Below are 12,136 nucleotides of genomic sequence, written 5' to 3'. Positions count from 1 at the left end.
TCCTAAGCTTCCAAGAACCCCCATTAGCACTGGCAATGAAGTCTGCACCTTCCAGAATCAAGTTGCTCCCTGATTCTTGTGGTCCTCCCCCAAGCTCAGCTCCAATTCTGCTCTCAAGGATGGGAACAGAAAGGGAAAGTGCATGGGTGGGGAATAAGGAAGAGGTAGTGATGCTGGGGAAATGGAAACTTTCATCTAGAGCAGTCTGGGAGCTGCTGAGTTATTACCTACAGAACTAAAGAACATGACAAAGACATGGTTATGAAGCCATAAAATGCAGCTATGTATTTCAGAGTAGATGACAACAGAGATGAATACAAAGCTGTGTAGTGTGGTCTCCTTGATCCATTTGATCCCTCTGCCTTCAAAAAATACAACACAAACCAGAATCCAAAGCAGCAAACCCATGCTCCACCTTCCCCTGGGACTTCACTACACATCCTAGCCAGTGTGGAGGAGCCAGGACAAGAGCCCTCTACACCCACCAGAGATGATGGAAGCCACTTCAGAGGTGACCAACACATTAATGATGTCAGTGGATGTCCTGGACATGCAAAGTCCTCTTTGCTTGTAAGAAACCTATGGCAGAACCTCACCCCTTCCACTCTTACAAGTTCCTTGTCCTTTGTCCATGAAAGGTAAAGCATGACAATGCCAGAAAACCATCTAGATAGTCAGTTGCCTTTGATGTCATCTCCAAGGAAGCATGATTGTAGGTGGTTATTTTGTCTTTGAGGCGCATTGCTCACGTCTCTATCGTTTCTTTTTGGTCTCCTTCTTGGGCTTTTTGCTTGTCTGTGGAGCAGTTGCCTTCGGTTTCTTCACTGTCTCTGAATTCTTCGGCTCAAAACTGTCTGAGTCCTACAAGAAGCAATTAAAAAGAGTCAGTTACTTTTCTTTTACCATTTGCTGACAGCTCACTTTGGGAATCCGAGCACAAGCCAAAGGAAGCAAGCGCTGGGTGTCTCTATTGGAACACATCTACATCAAACTGAGTCCCCCATCTAATGAGACTCCAGCAGCACCATCTCTGCTCCTTTTGCATGTGCTTTATGAGGAGTGTGAGTTTATGCACAGAAACAGCTTGTTACCAGAGAAGCTGTTAAAAGCTTCAGTGCCTAAAACAGGCCTTGGAGAAGAAAAACAAACCCAACTTTAAAGGCAAGAAGCAAATCCACACTGAGTGAAAACTATTCAAATCAGGAAACAGCAAAGACACCACACAATCACCAGTGTGCATGGAAACACTCCAGAGGTACTGCTGCCAAATGTTAATCATGGTCATGTGCAAGACAAAAGAAACATATCCCCCCTGAACAGCAGCAAGAATGGAACGCTCAGAGCCTCTAAAGCGAGCCCAAAATCCAGGGAGGGACTGGCAGGCAAAGCTTTCTTCACCTGGACTAACAAGGACTGCTTAGATGTGCTGCCTCTTTCCTTCAGGGGAGATGACAGATAGCATTTCAGCCCTGGGAAATACAGCCTAGTTATCCTGTGAGAACAGAGGGGAACGGTGCCAGCCTCCTCGGAGGAAGCACACACGCAGATTGCCTCCTTTCATTAAATGCATCTGAGTATAAATATTGCTTTAGCATCTTGGGCTCCATCAGCTGGAGCGTGCCAACTGGAAAAGGACAGACAGAAAATGGCTGAGCAAGACGTGCTGGTTTCAGGCTTCCAAGGCAGTGCTCCAGATAATGGAGGGGGAGGCGAGCAGCTGACAGTATCCTTTTAATCAAGGAGCTGGGTTCAAACGGCTCTGCAGTTCCTGGGCTATTACAGCTCGCATCTGCGTGGCTTTCCAAGCGAGGAGGCTTGGCTGCCTTTCCCAGGGCTGTAATCGGCGCATGGGGAGCTGGCAGGCTCTGGAGAAATGGAGCAACACACAGTTATGACTCGGGGATGCAGTGTGCTGCTGCTCTAAAGTGAACACTGCTGCCTTCTAATGTTCAAACCAAGGTAGATTTCAAAGGCTGAGGCTTCCAAGACAGAGAATAGAATAGAATAGAATAGAATAGAATAGAATAGAATAGAATAGAATAGAATAGAATAGAATAGAATAGAATAGAATAGAATAGACGAGACCGGAAGAGACCTTCAAGATCATCGCGTCCAACCCATCAACCAACCCAACCCACCTAAACAACTAAACCATGGCACCAAGCACCCCATCAAGTCTCCTCCTGAACACCTCCAGTAATGGTGACTCCACCACCTCCCCAGGCAGCCCATTCCAATGGGCAATCACTCTCTCTGTGTAGAACTTCTTCCTAACATCCAGCCTAAACCTCCCCTGGCACAGCCTGAGACAGTGTCCTCTTGTTCTGGTACTGGCTGCCTGGGAGAAGAGACCAACCCCCACCTGTCTACAACCTCCCTTCAGGTAGTTGTAAAGAGCAATAAGGTCACCCCTGAGCCTCCTCTTCGCCAGGCTAAGCAACCCGAGCTCCCTCAGCCTCTCCTCATAGGGCTGTGTTCCAAACCCCTCACCAACTTCGTTACCCTTCTCTGGACTCGTTCCAGCAAGTCAACCTCCTTCCTAAACTGAGGGGCCTCAATATCCTATGCAGCCTCAAGCATCATTCCCAAGACCTGGAGGGGCAGCCATTGGTGTTTACTGTCTTGTCAATTCCTCATGTGGCCAGCAAATCAAGAGGGCAGTAAAGGTGGAGAAAATAAGGAGGAGAACAGACCAAGAGTCATGAGGTCTTGGGTGACAGGTTGGACTTGATGATCTTTGAGGTCTTTTCCAACCTTCCTGATTCTATGATTCTAAGATCAAAGCATGCCTGCAAACTTAAACAGTAACAGCTCCTTCAGATGTATTGGTGTAACTGGGGACCTGCTCTTCAGTTTCCCACTTCAAACTAAAGCTCTCACTCCTTCCAGCCTTCAAGAATCAGGCTAATCAGTGCTTCTCAAGAATTTATCAGGGGAAACCACAGACTCTGACAGATGGGTGCTGATGGTTGCACCAGTGCAGGACTTGCAATGCTACTGCATGGTGACAGCAGCCACCTGCTTCATCTGCCTGCTGGGAGTTGCAGCTCCTGCAGCAGGACCAGCAGGAGGGAGCAGGCACCCATGCTGGGGCAGCATCACTAGCCCAGCACGTGAATACAGCTTCCCATCACACCAGCAGTCAGAGCTGAAGGAGACTGGTCATGAGCTGTACCCCTTGCATTGTACCTCACTCTCAGGCATTCCCCAGAGAGGCTGCAAATTTCCATGTTTCCCCTGCACAAGAGGGAGCAAACTTGGTAATAAAGATAGCCTGAACCCAAAACTTCCTCTGCTGAGTTGTTACTGAAAGCACACCACACACAGAGAGGTGGTAGATGTCCCATCCCTGGAAACATTCCAGGTCAGGTTGGCTGGGGCTCTGAGCAACCTGCTCTAGTTGAAGATGTCTCTGCTCAGCACAGTGGGGGCTGGATTAGATGAGCTTTAGAGGTCCCTTTCATCCCAAACCAGTCTGTGATTCAATGGCAATCTGTATTGAACCTGCAGCCTGATCACTGAAGTCACAGTGCTGACTTCAGTGCTGTGTCCCCAGCTCCACAGGCATTACACCAAGCATGTGGAGCTCTCTGAACAGAAAAGCCAGGCAGGGGCAGGCCATCCCCCCATGGCCCAGCTGAGAGGAACTGGGAGCCCTGTAGCTCACCTTAACCTTTCACTTTAACCTTCTCCTGTACTAATGGCCTTCCTCTTGGTGTCAGTACTGAAAACTGCCTTCCTCCCATTGGAGTATAGCAGAAACTTTACCTGTATCTTGTTTACAAAAATCACACAGAGACTAGAGCCCCAAGTAATTTCCTGTAAGGCAGGTCCTGCAAAGGGGAAGCCCTCCCTGGCAATTAATGAAGCAAATCAGCAGCAGATAACAACACGAGGCTGGGACGAAAGCCTTCTGCGGTGCAGTCAGGAACAGCACGTACACTTAGCACACCTTGCCAGTGCTGCAGGTCAGATACTCAGAGAGTCCCTGGCTCAGGCTTTTTGTTCCTGACATTCTCATCTGGGAGTAAACTACAAGACATAAGCTGGAGGTGGGAAAGCGCAAAGGAAGGCAAGAGAGCAAACAATGAAGCTGCGATCAATCCCAGGGGCAGACCACCATGACTCCATTAGCTACCCAAAGTCCCCTCCCCTCCTATTTTCCCCAGCTCTGCCCATCTTCATCAGTGTCTGCTTACTGCCTTTTGGGACTTGGAGACAGGCAGGATGATGGCAAGCACACAGATCAGCTGGAAGATGGCTCCAAAGAAGAGTCCGTAGCGCAGCACGTTCTCCATGAATGTGGGCTCGGGGATCTCGGGTGGGGAGAAGTCCAGCTCCGCAGCCATCGCGAGCACAGCTGCCTTCTCCTCCGATGCTCTCAGGAATGCTTACTACAAGAGGGGGAAAGAAAGAGCAATCATTTGGCTCATGGTTTCTGCTTATCACTTTCCATTATAAAGAAGTGACAGAACGTCTCTTTCAGCTGTTCTGAAGACCCCCTTGCTCTACAGGCCCAGTTACAAAAGAGGGACATGAAAGCAACATTCACTTGGGTGCTGGTCTTGGACCACTTGCCTACAGAAACAGTGCTGGCATTAGCCCAAGTGCAGGTGGGGAGAGACAAACAAAACATAAATATTCATGAAATAGTAAGGGAAAAGCTTAGTAAGCAAGAACATCCTTCTCCCAGTCAGGCATGCAAGGTGGCTGTCACTCATTTTCTCACTGTATAGGTGACCACAGCCCTGCTGGTTCAGATGGTGCACAGAACCAACTGCATACATGAATCACACCTGCTAAAGATAGGAGTGAGCTATGTGTCTAAAGTTCAGCATGGCTTTAGTGGCTGCTTACACTAAACCCCAAACACCTTGTGACAGTCAGGCAGGTAGTTTGTGGTAGAGCTAAGCCCTGATCAGCTGGTCCCACACTAGTTTCTGAGCCACAAGACCACCCCTCCTTCCTTCCTTCCTTCCTTTTATCTTTTGCTAATGGAGCTGTCAATTCATTCCCCGAATGACTAATGGCTTTCTACAACAACAGAGAACTCTCCTGCCACAGCTGCTGGAGTAGGCCACAGAAAGTCCCAAAAGGGAAATTCAATTAGTGTGAGATGCCATCAGTGCTGGCTGTGATTACTGTCTGACTTGGGCTTGCCTGACCTGGATGATCCTGGGCTGTACTTATTGAATCAGCACTACTCACTGCTGCCTGCAGTTCTGTGTTACTAAAGCTTGTCTGTGAGACTCTCCTGCAAGCATGTTTCACTGAATGGTAGCAATCTGCAGGCCCTGTGTTTGTTTTAGACTAGGAGGAGATTTCTGCCATCTACAGATGTGACCTAGTTCAGAAAAGTGGTAAACTTAAGAGTATGATCTGAGTAAGGCTCTAGCTGATAAATGTGAGAATCAGTCAAGAACTCAATGCTGTTGTGCAAGGGGGAGATGTCATTCGGGGTCATACTAAGAGGAATGGTGTATAAATGACAAGAAGTAATTCTTTTAGCTCAGCTGAAGTAAGGGATATTAAGTTTCTATTTCAGAAGGCAGAAAAGGAAAATCCCAACTGCAGGAGCTGCCAACCACTGGAATACAGGCAGTGCAATCCCTTTACTGGTGATTCAAAAGAGCAGATCAGCTCAGCGTTCACCTGGGATGGGGCGTGAGTAGATATAGCCCTGCCTTTGCAGAAGGAGGTAAGACCAGGTGACCTCTCATGGCTCCTTCTTCCAGGGCTGTACTTCAGTGAAAGAAAAATGTTTCAAATTCTGATTAAATTTCAGAAGGGCTGCACAGGCTCTGCACAAGGAGCCAGAACACAGCCTGGGCCACCTGGGCTCAGCACATCCCAACACAGACCAAAGGCTGCACCAGACATACAGCAGTGCCAACAAAGCACACACAGAAGTGGCTCGTTCCTGACTGCTTTTAACTTTTAAACCCACAAATCCACTAAGGCAGCAGGTCCAAAGCAAGAAACAGAATCATGGGAAGCTTCACCCCTGAGTTTCATTTTATCTCTGATTATTTCTTGGGGTATCTTTTGAAGAGGTTATTCTTGCCCATCCCCTTCTTCAAACAGGGCAGGAAGGGATGCTGCTTCAGTCCTCACCTGAGTGGTCTCAGGATGAACCCCTACTAATGATCCTGATTCATACACCTGAAACACAACATGCATAAAATAAACCAGAAAAGGAAACTGATACAATGGAAACAGAAAGTCCCTGTCCTCATACTCCTCAGGCCTCCTCTCCTTCTCCTTTTCTATTTCACATCCCTTGAGTATCAGTAACTGTCTTATACATCCCAGGTGACATGATCAGTACCAAAAGCCCTCACATAGGCTGGCAGCAGCCACTACTCCCCAAAACACACTCAAGAGAAGACCTGACATCATGCCCCAACTAACCCTAGCAGAGGGTCCTTGCTTGCACAGTAGCCACAGCTGCCTGCCCACATTTGGACCATTAGTTTTCCTGCTCTCAATGAAGCTGTATAAATAGTAGCAAAACCCTTCCCTGTTGTGAAGCTCTCCTGTGCTTAACACAATGCTCAAACCTGCACAGGCAGAGGCCAAACCTTACACAAAGTGCAGGCTGAAGCTGCACACCAGGAGGCAGAGCATGGCATCAGGCTTGCTGTTGCTTTCTGTGCTGAACACAAAACCTTTAAACTGAGTTTTCTCACCAAGTGCTGCCCCTTCACATTGCCCTGCAGCTAGTCTAGCAGGTCCTGGATGATAATGGAGTCTTTCTGCCTGCTCCCCAGAAGCTGAGAATTTCCCCACCTCTTTCTTGGCTAACATCTCTCTTCTTCTCCACAGGTCATCAACCACCACTTTCCTCAGATGGCCTCACCTATTAACATGGCTGGACCAAAAGTGATTGTTCTGAAATGCCTTAAAAAAAATCTTTATTCCTATTCCAGCCCCTGAGAAGAACCTTCCCCTCCTCCAGCTTGCAAGACTAACAGCAGCTACCACCTCTTGCCACAAGCCTCTCACTAGAACACCACAGCAGAAATAGGTCAGCAACGGTTGCACTGCACCACAGGAACTGCTTTGGACTATCTTTAAAGATACTCTGTCTTGCCTCTATGAGGGTTTCACAGCAAGCTGGCTACCAGCCAGAGCTGTGCCACAGAACCAGCAGAAGCACTGAGGGCTGGAGGCTCAGTGACACCCCTGGAAGATGATGTGGCTGTCCCTGTGGGCACAGGATCAGGCCCTGTGGTAACTCACTGCATGCTTTCAGGATGAGAGCTGTACGTGAGCCATCTCAATAGAGCCAGGGCTCAAACCTTTCTCTTTGCTGTCTGTGTTTCCCACCTGGCACCTTCAAGACCTAGCACTACAGAAGTAATGGCCATTGGACAGAGCCACAGCACTTCAGATAACATATCAGCTCCCTCCTGGCCTTTTATTTCCACCTCTTGGGGCAGAAATAAAGGAGCATCAGTAGCGGTGCAGAACATGAGAACTCTGGCAAAGGATGAGGGAAAAACCAAAAGGAAAATGTAGCTGTGGATTTGTGAAATGACTCAGTTGTTGTCGGGACGGAGCCCGGCCGATTCCGGCCGTCTGCAGGGCGCTCTGCGTGTGCTCAGCACCGCTGCAAACGGCCGGCGGCGAGGCCCGGCAGCCCGGCTGAGGCTCGGGGGCCCGGCGGCCCGGCTGAGGCTCGGGGGCCCGGCTGAGGCTCGGGGGCCCGGCGGCCCGGCTGAGGCTCGGGGGCCCGGCTGAGGCTCGGGGGCCCGGCGGCCCGGCTGAGGCTCGGGGGCCCGGCGGCCCGGCTGAGGCTCGGGGGCCCGGCTGAGGCTCGGGGGCCCGGCGGCCCGGCTGAGGCTCGGGGGCCCGGCGGCCCGGCTGAGGCTCGGGGGCCCGGCGGCCCGGCGGCCCGGCTGAGGCTCGGGGGCCCGGCGGCCCGGCTGAGGCTCGGGGGCCCGGCGGCCCGGCTGAGGCTCGGGGGCCCGGCGGCCCGGCTGAGGCTCGGGGGCCCGGCGGCCCGGCTGAGGCTCGGGGGCCCGGCTGAGGCTCGGGGGCCCGGCGGCCCGGCTGAGGCTCGGGGGCCCGGCGGCCCGGCTGAGGCTCGGGGGCCCGGCAGCGGGCAGCCGCGCCGGGGGCTGTGAGGAGCAGAACCTGCCCAGCCTCAGCGCTGGGGCCAGCCGGGGCTCCCCGCTTCTCGAGGAGCCAGCTCGGTGCCGTTCGCTCCCGCAAGCAGCGGGGTCAGCCCTGCCCGCAGCAGCGGGAGGCGACACCGAGGCTCCCCCGCACCGCGGCGACGATGCTGGTGCCGCCGCTCCCCACCACCCAGCAGAGACCTTCCCAGCCCCGACATCCCCCGGGCGCCCCTCCTGGCCCCGTCCGCGGTCCCCGCGCCGCTCACCGCCCCTCCGGCCAGGCCTCTCCGCTCCGGAAGCGATCTCGGGCGGGCAGGAAGCGCGGCGCGGCGCGGCCCGCCCCTAGCAGCCTGCCGGGGCCCCGCGTTGCTAAGGGCGGGCAGCGGGAGGTCTGCGGGGGGGGGGGGGGGGGGGGTGGCGAGGTTCTGTTCTCTGCTGCCTCCTGAACGGCTCCTGAGGTCGCTCAGCTTCACGCTGCGGAGGGCCCCACCCTGGCTGCCGGCGCCTGGGGGTGCAGGCCCCCGGTAGGGCCCCAACAGCCAGGACCGAGTCTGCCCCTCCGGCAGCGGAGCACCTCGGGCTTTTAACCCCGGGGTTAATGTGCACACCCCCTGGAACACAGCGGACGTTTTAATCCTCGCCGTCAACAGCATGGGCTGTCAGTCCTGCCGGGTTTGTGTTCATCCCTGAGGTTTTGATCTGCTCCCTTGAAATGCAGCAGTTAAGAGGTCTGCTTCTGGCTTTGCTCATAACCAGGGATTTTTTATAGTTTTATTTTCATGTCCAGCTCTGAAATGGAGATGATAAGATGACCTACAAAAGGAAAAAAAAATGTCTTGTGCACTGTTTGTGGTATTTAAGGAATCTAATTTGTTTTGCCCTTTTCCTCACCCTAAAATATCAGTGGGGCCAGGTTAGTCTTGCTGCAGAGCTTTGTTATCGGAGAGCCCGAAATGCTTTGGGGAAAACCTAATCATTTACTTATCTGCTGAGGGAGTAAGGTATGGCATTTGTAATAAAAGGATTTTCTGTTACCAAGGATTTGAATTAAATGGGTATTAATGAAAACAATTTCAAGGGTTTGGAGCAATTGGATTAAAAACCTTTCATCCTTTTGACTGTAAAGACTTTACAGACAACTGGGGGACAAGCACAGCTGTGAGTTGCAGAGGCCAGAGACACTTGCACAAAGACATGCTAGCATAAAAACCCTAAGCAAATAATTACTCTGAAACAGCTACCAGAGCTTTCACTGCCCTCGGTGAGCAGCTGTACTGGCCAAGGGGCAAACCCTGAGCTCAGGAAGGGCAGAAACTGCTCCCAAACCCTGGATATTTAGGACACAACAACACTTGAGGGGGAAGAAATAACTATTGTGAATGTCAGGAGAGGTCCTGGCAGCATGGATTAAAGGCCAGGCGAAATTCTTCCCAGTACTACCACTATGCTGAATCTGGTGGTGCTGCTGCTCATGGGCTCTGATCCTCTCAGCTTGAGGTCTGCAGGTAAAGAAGAAAACACACACTTGGATTACAACCAATGCTGTCTCCCTTTCTGCTTCTCTCCCCCAACAGAAAGGGCACTCTCCAGTCTAAGCAGAACTAGGCAGGTGAATTTTGCAGCTTTTACACAGCACCTGCCTCTTCCTTCTGCTACCATCCTGTCCTCAGGACCATCAGACACTCATACCCGTGAGACACTTGGCCTTTGAACTGCAAGTAGGTGGTGCCCTCAGCTCGCTCTGGTTGTGGTGCCTTTCACCAGCACCACACTGACCTGTTTTAGTTGCAGCTGATTGTGAAATGAGAGGAAAAAAAGAAGCTATTAATAATAATAAAAACAACCCAACAATAATTCCAAAGCCTGTGAGATGTGAGTGGATTTGTATCAGCAATAACATAGCCAGAAGGACTAGGGAAGTGATGGTCTCTCCATGCTTGGACTGGTGAGGCTGCACCTTGAGTATTGGGTTCAGTTTTAGGTCCCTCACTCCAAGAAGGACATTGAGGTGCCTGAGCATGTCCAGAGAAGGGTAATGAAGCTGGACAAAGGTCTAGGGCACAAATCTTGTGAGGAGCAGCTGAAGGAAGGGGTGGTGCTCAGCCTGGAGGAGATTGAGGGGAAACCACCTCACTCTCTACAGCTCCCTGAAAGGAGGCTGGAGTCAGGTGGGGATTAGTGTCTTCTAAGTAACAAGGGATGGGACAAGAGGGAATAGCTTCAAGTTGTTCCAGGGGAGGTTTAGCTTGGACATTAGCAACATTTTCTATCCTCAAAGGGTTGTCAAGGCCTGGAAATGGCTGCCCAGGGCAGCAGTGGAGTCCCCATCCCTGGAGGGATTTAGAAGCTGTGTAGATGTGGTGCTGAGGGCCATGGTTTGGTGGTGACCTGGCAGCGCTGGCTTAATGTTGGACTTGATGATCTTAAAGGACTTTTCCAACCAAAACAATTCTGTGATTCCATGCTATTATTCTAGGAAATGGCAATTTTGTCAGCAAGGATAGACCAAGATAAGGCATGAACTCTTTCTCCAAATTCAGATCATCTTCAGTTTTTTGAGTTCTTTTTACATTTCTTCTTTGGTTTGCACTGCAGCATTTCCTTCATGTCCCTCTCCTCATTCCTGCATGTGCTGTTCCTCATTCCTTCTCCATAAACTACATTTTACTCTCCTGGTATCAATTAATACATCTCACTCAGATTCTGGTTTTTTTTTACCAGATGCTTTCAAAGCACTTTCCCAAGGTAAGCAGTAGTGGAAGATTTGGATTCTGATGAGAAATCAAGTCACAGAGTCACATGTAGACCAGCTCCCAGCCTGCTCTGGTGGCAAGAGCTGTTGGAGTAGTCACTAGAGCCGTTTGCACAGTGGGGTGTGTTCACAGACCCTCTCCATCCCAGACTATGAAGGTCTCAGTGCTTCCAAAACCCATAAGTAGGGTCCTCCAGCAAGGCACCAGCAGTCAAGAACTGGCAGCTGAAGGACTGTTGTGAACCTGGTCACTGTGAGTCAATGGCAGGGTCAGGATGGAAGCTCAGCCCATTGATTCTGGCTGTAATATGCTGTGTAACCTTCCAGCCATGGCTCCTTTCCAAACCAAGACGAGAATGGTGAGACCAAAGACAAGCTCCTTAATTACTGAGATTCTCTGCTGGCATCTGAGCTCTGTCTGCCGGGGTTGGAAGAGGGAGAAGATGGTATTTAGAGCCAGAAACTGGGGAACCACTAACTCTGAAGCATACAGCGGAGTGTAACGTGCTGACATCTGGCTGAAACTCTTGGCAGTTCACTTGGGTGACGCTGGAGCGCTCCAGCAGCACTGCTGGGGAATGCACACAGCCAGACAGGTAAGGGCTCTATAAATGGACTTCCCCTGCAGAGCTCATCAGGCCTCCTGGCAGATACACATCTCCAGGGCTGGTGCTGTTTGTTCTGTCCTAGTCTCAGTGATAAGCTAATGTTTGGAGATTAAGCAGGCTTTTAACCCTGAGACAGTCCTTTCTGATAGCCCTTCCTGCCCATTTTGCATCACTGATTTATTTTGCCTCTTTTTAATCTGATCCTTTTCTTCAGACTCATTCTCACAGTGCAAACTGTGCTCTCATCCAGAGGGACTCCTTCCTTCAGATTATTTTGATCAATGTTTGTATTTGGCTCCCTGCAAGTCTGAATTCCTCAAGGGAAAATTCTCCCCTGGGAGAGCTGTTGATGTTCAAAGCCTGGAGAATCTAAAGATCTAAAACCCAGCACTTTATCCCTCTGAGGTGGAGTAAACCAAATCTTGTAAGACTTTCTAGTCTCACCACACCTGCTGGGTTGAAGTTTCGGGTCCTCTGCTTCTCCCTTAGAAGAAACTGGCAGCACAGGTCAAAGTCAGTCTTCCTTCCTTCCTTTCCACAGAAATGCAACACTTTTGCAAAGAACTTAGGAATGAAAATTACTGTGCACACCAGCAATGGACAAGGCAATGAAATGATTCATCATTGACTGACTTACAATGTGCCTTAGTTCTGCC

The 12,136-nt window shown here is 50.9% G+C and overlaps 1 protein-coding gene across 2 annotated transcripts; it reads right to left on the bottom strand.

The window, feature by feature from the left end:
• Positions 1-259: 259 nt before the first annotated feature.
• MANBAL (mannosidase beta like) lies at positions 260-8,490 on the bottom strand. Of its 2 annotated transcripts, XM_068149849.1 has the most exons (4): positions 8,387-8,405; positions 6,115-6,162; positions 4,200-4,394; positions 260-861 (listed from the first exon to the last, which is right to left on the bottom strand). In XM_068149849.1, exons 3-4 carry the CDS (start codon positions 4,347-4,349, stop codon positions 754-756), a joined length of 258 nt encoding a protein of 85 aa, XP_068005950.1. In that variant the 5' UTR covers positions 4,350-4,394; positions 6,115-6,162; positions 8,387-8,405; the 3' UTR covers positions 260-753. The 2 variants fall into 2 exon arrangements, with proteins under 2 accessions (XP_068005950.1, XP_068005948.1); XM_068149847.1 differs by lacking the exon at positions 6,115-6,162 and having other exon boundaries at positions 8,387-8,490.
• Between the last annotated feature and the right edge of the window lie 3,646 nt (positions 8,491-12,136).

Source organism: Melanerpes formicivorus, unplaced genomic scaffold, assembly GCF_026170545.1.
Source record: "Melanerpes formicivorus ecotype bairdi unplaced genomic scaffold, bMelFor1.0.p_v2 SCAF_19, whole genome shotgun sequence".
NCBI lineage: Eukaryota > Metazoa > Chordata > Aves > Piciformes > Picidae > Melanerpes > Melanerpes formicivorus.
This window is presented reverse-complemented; position numbering and strand designations above follow the sequence as displayed.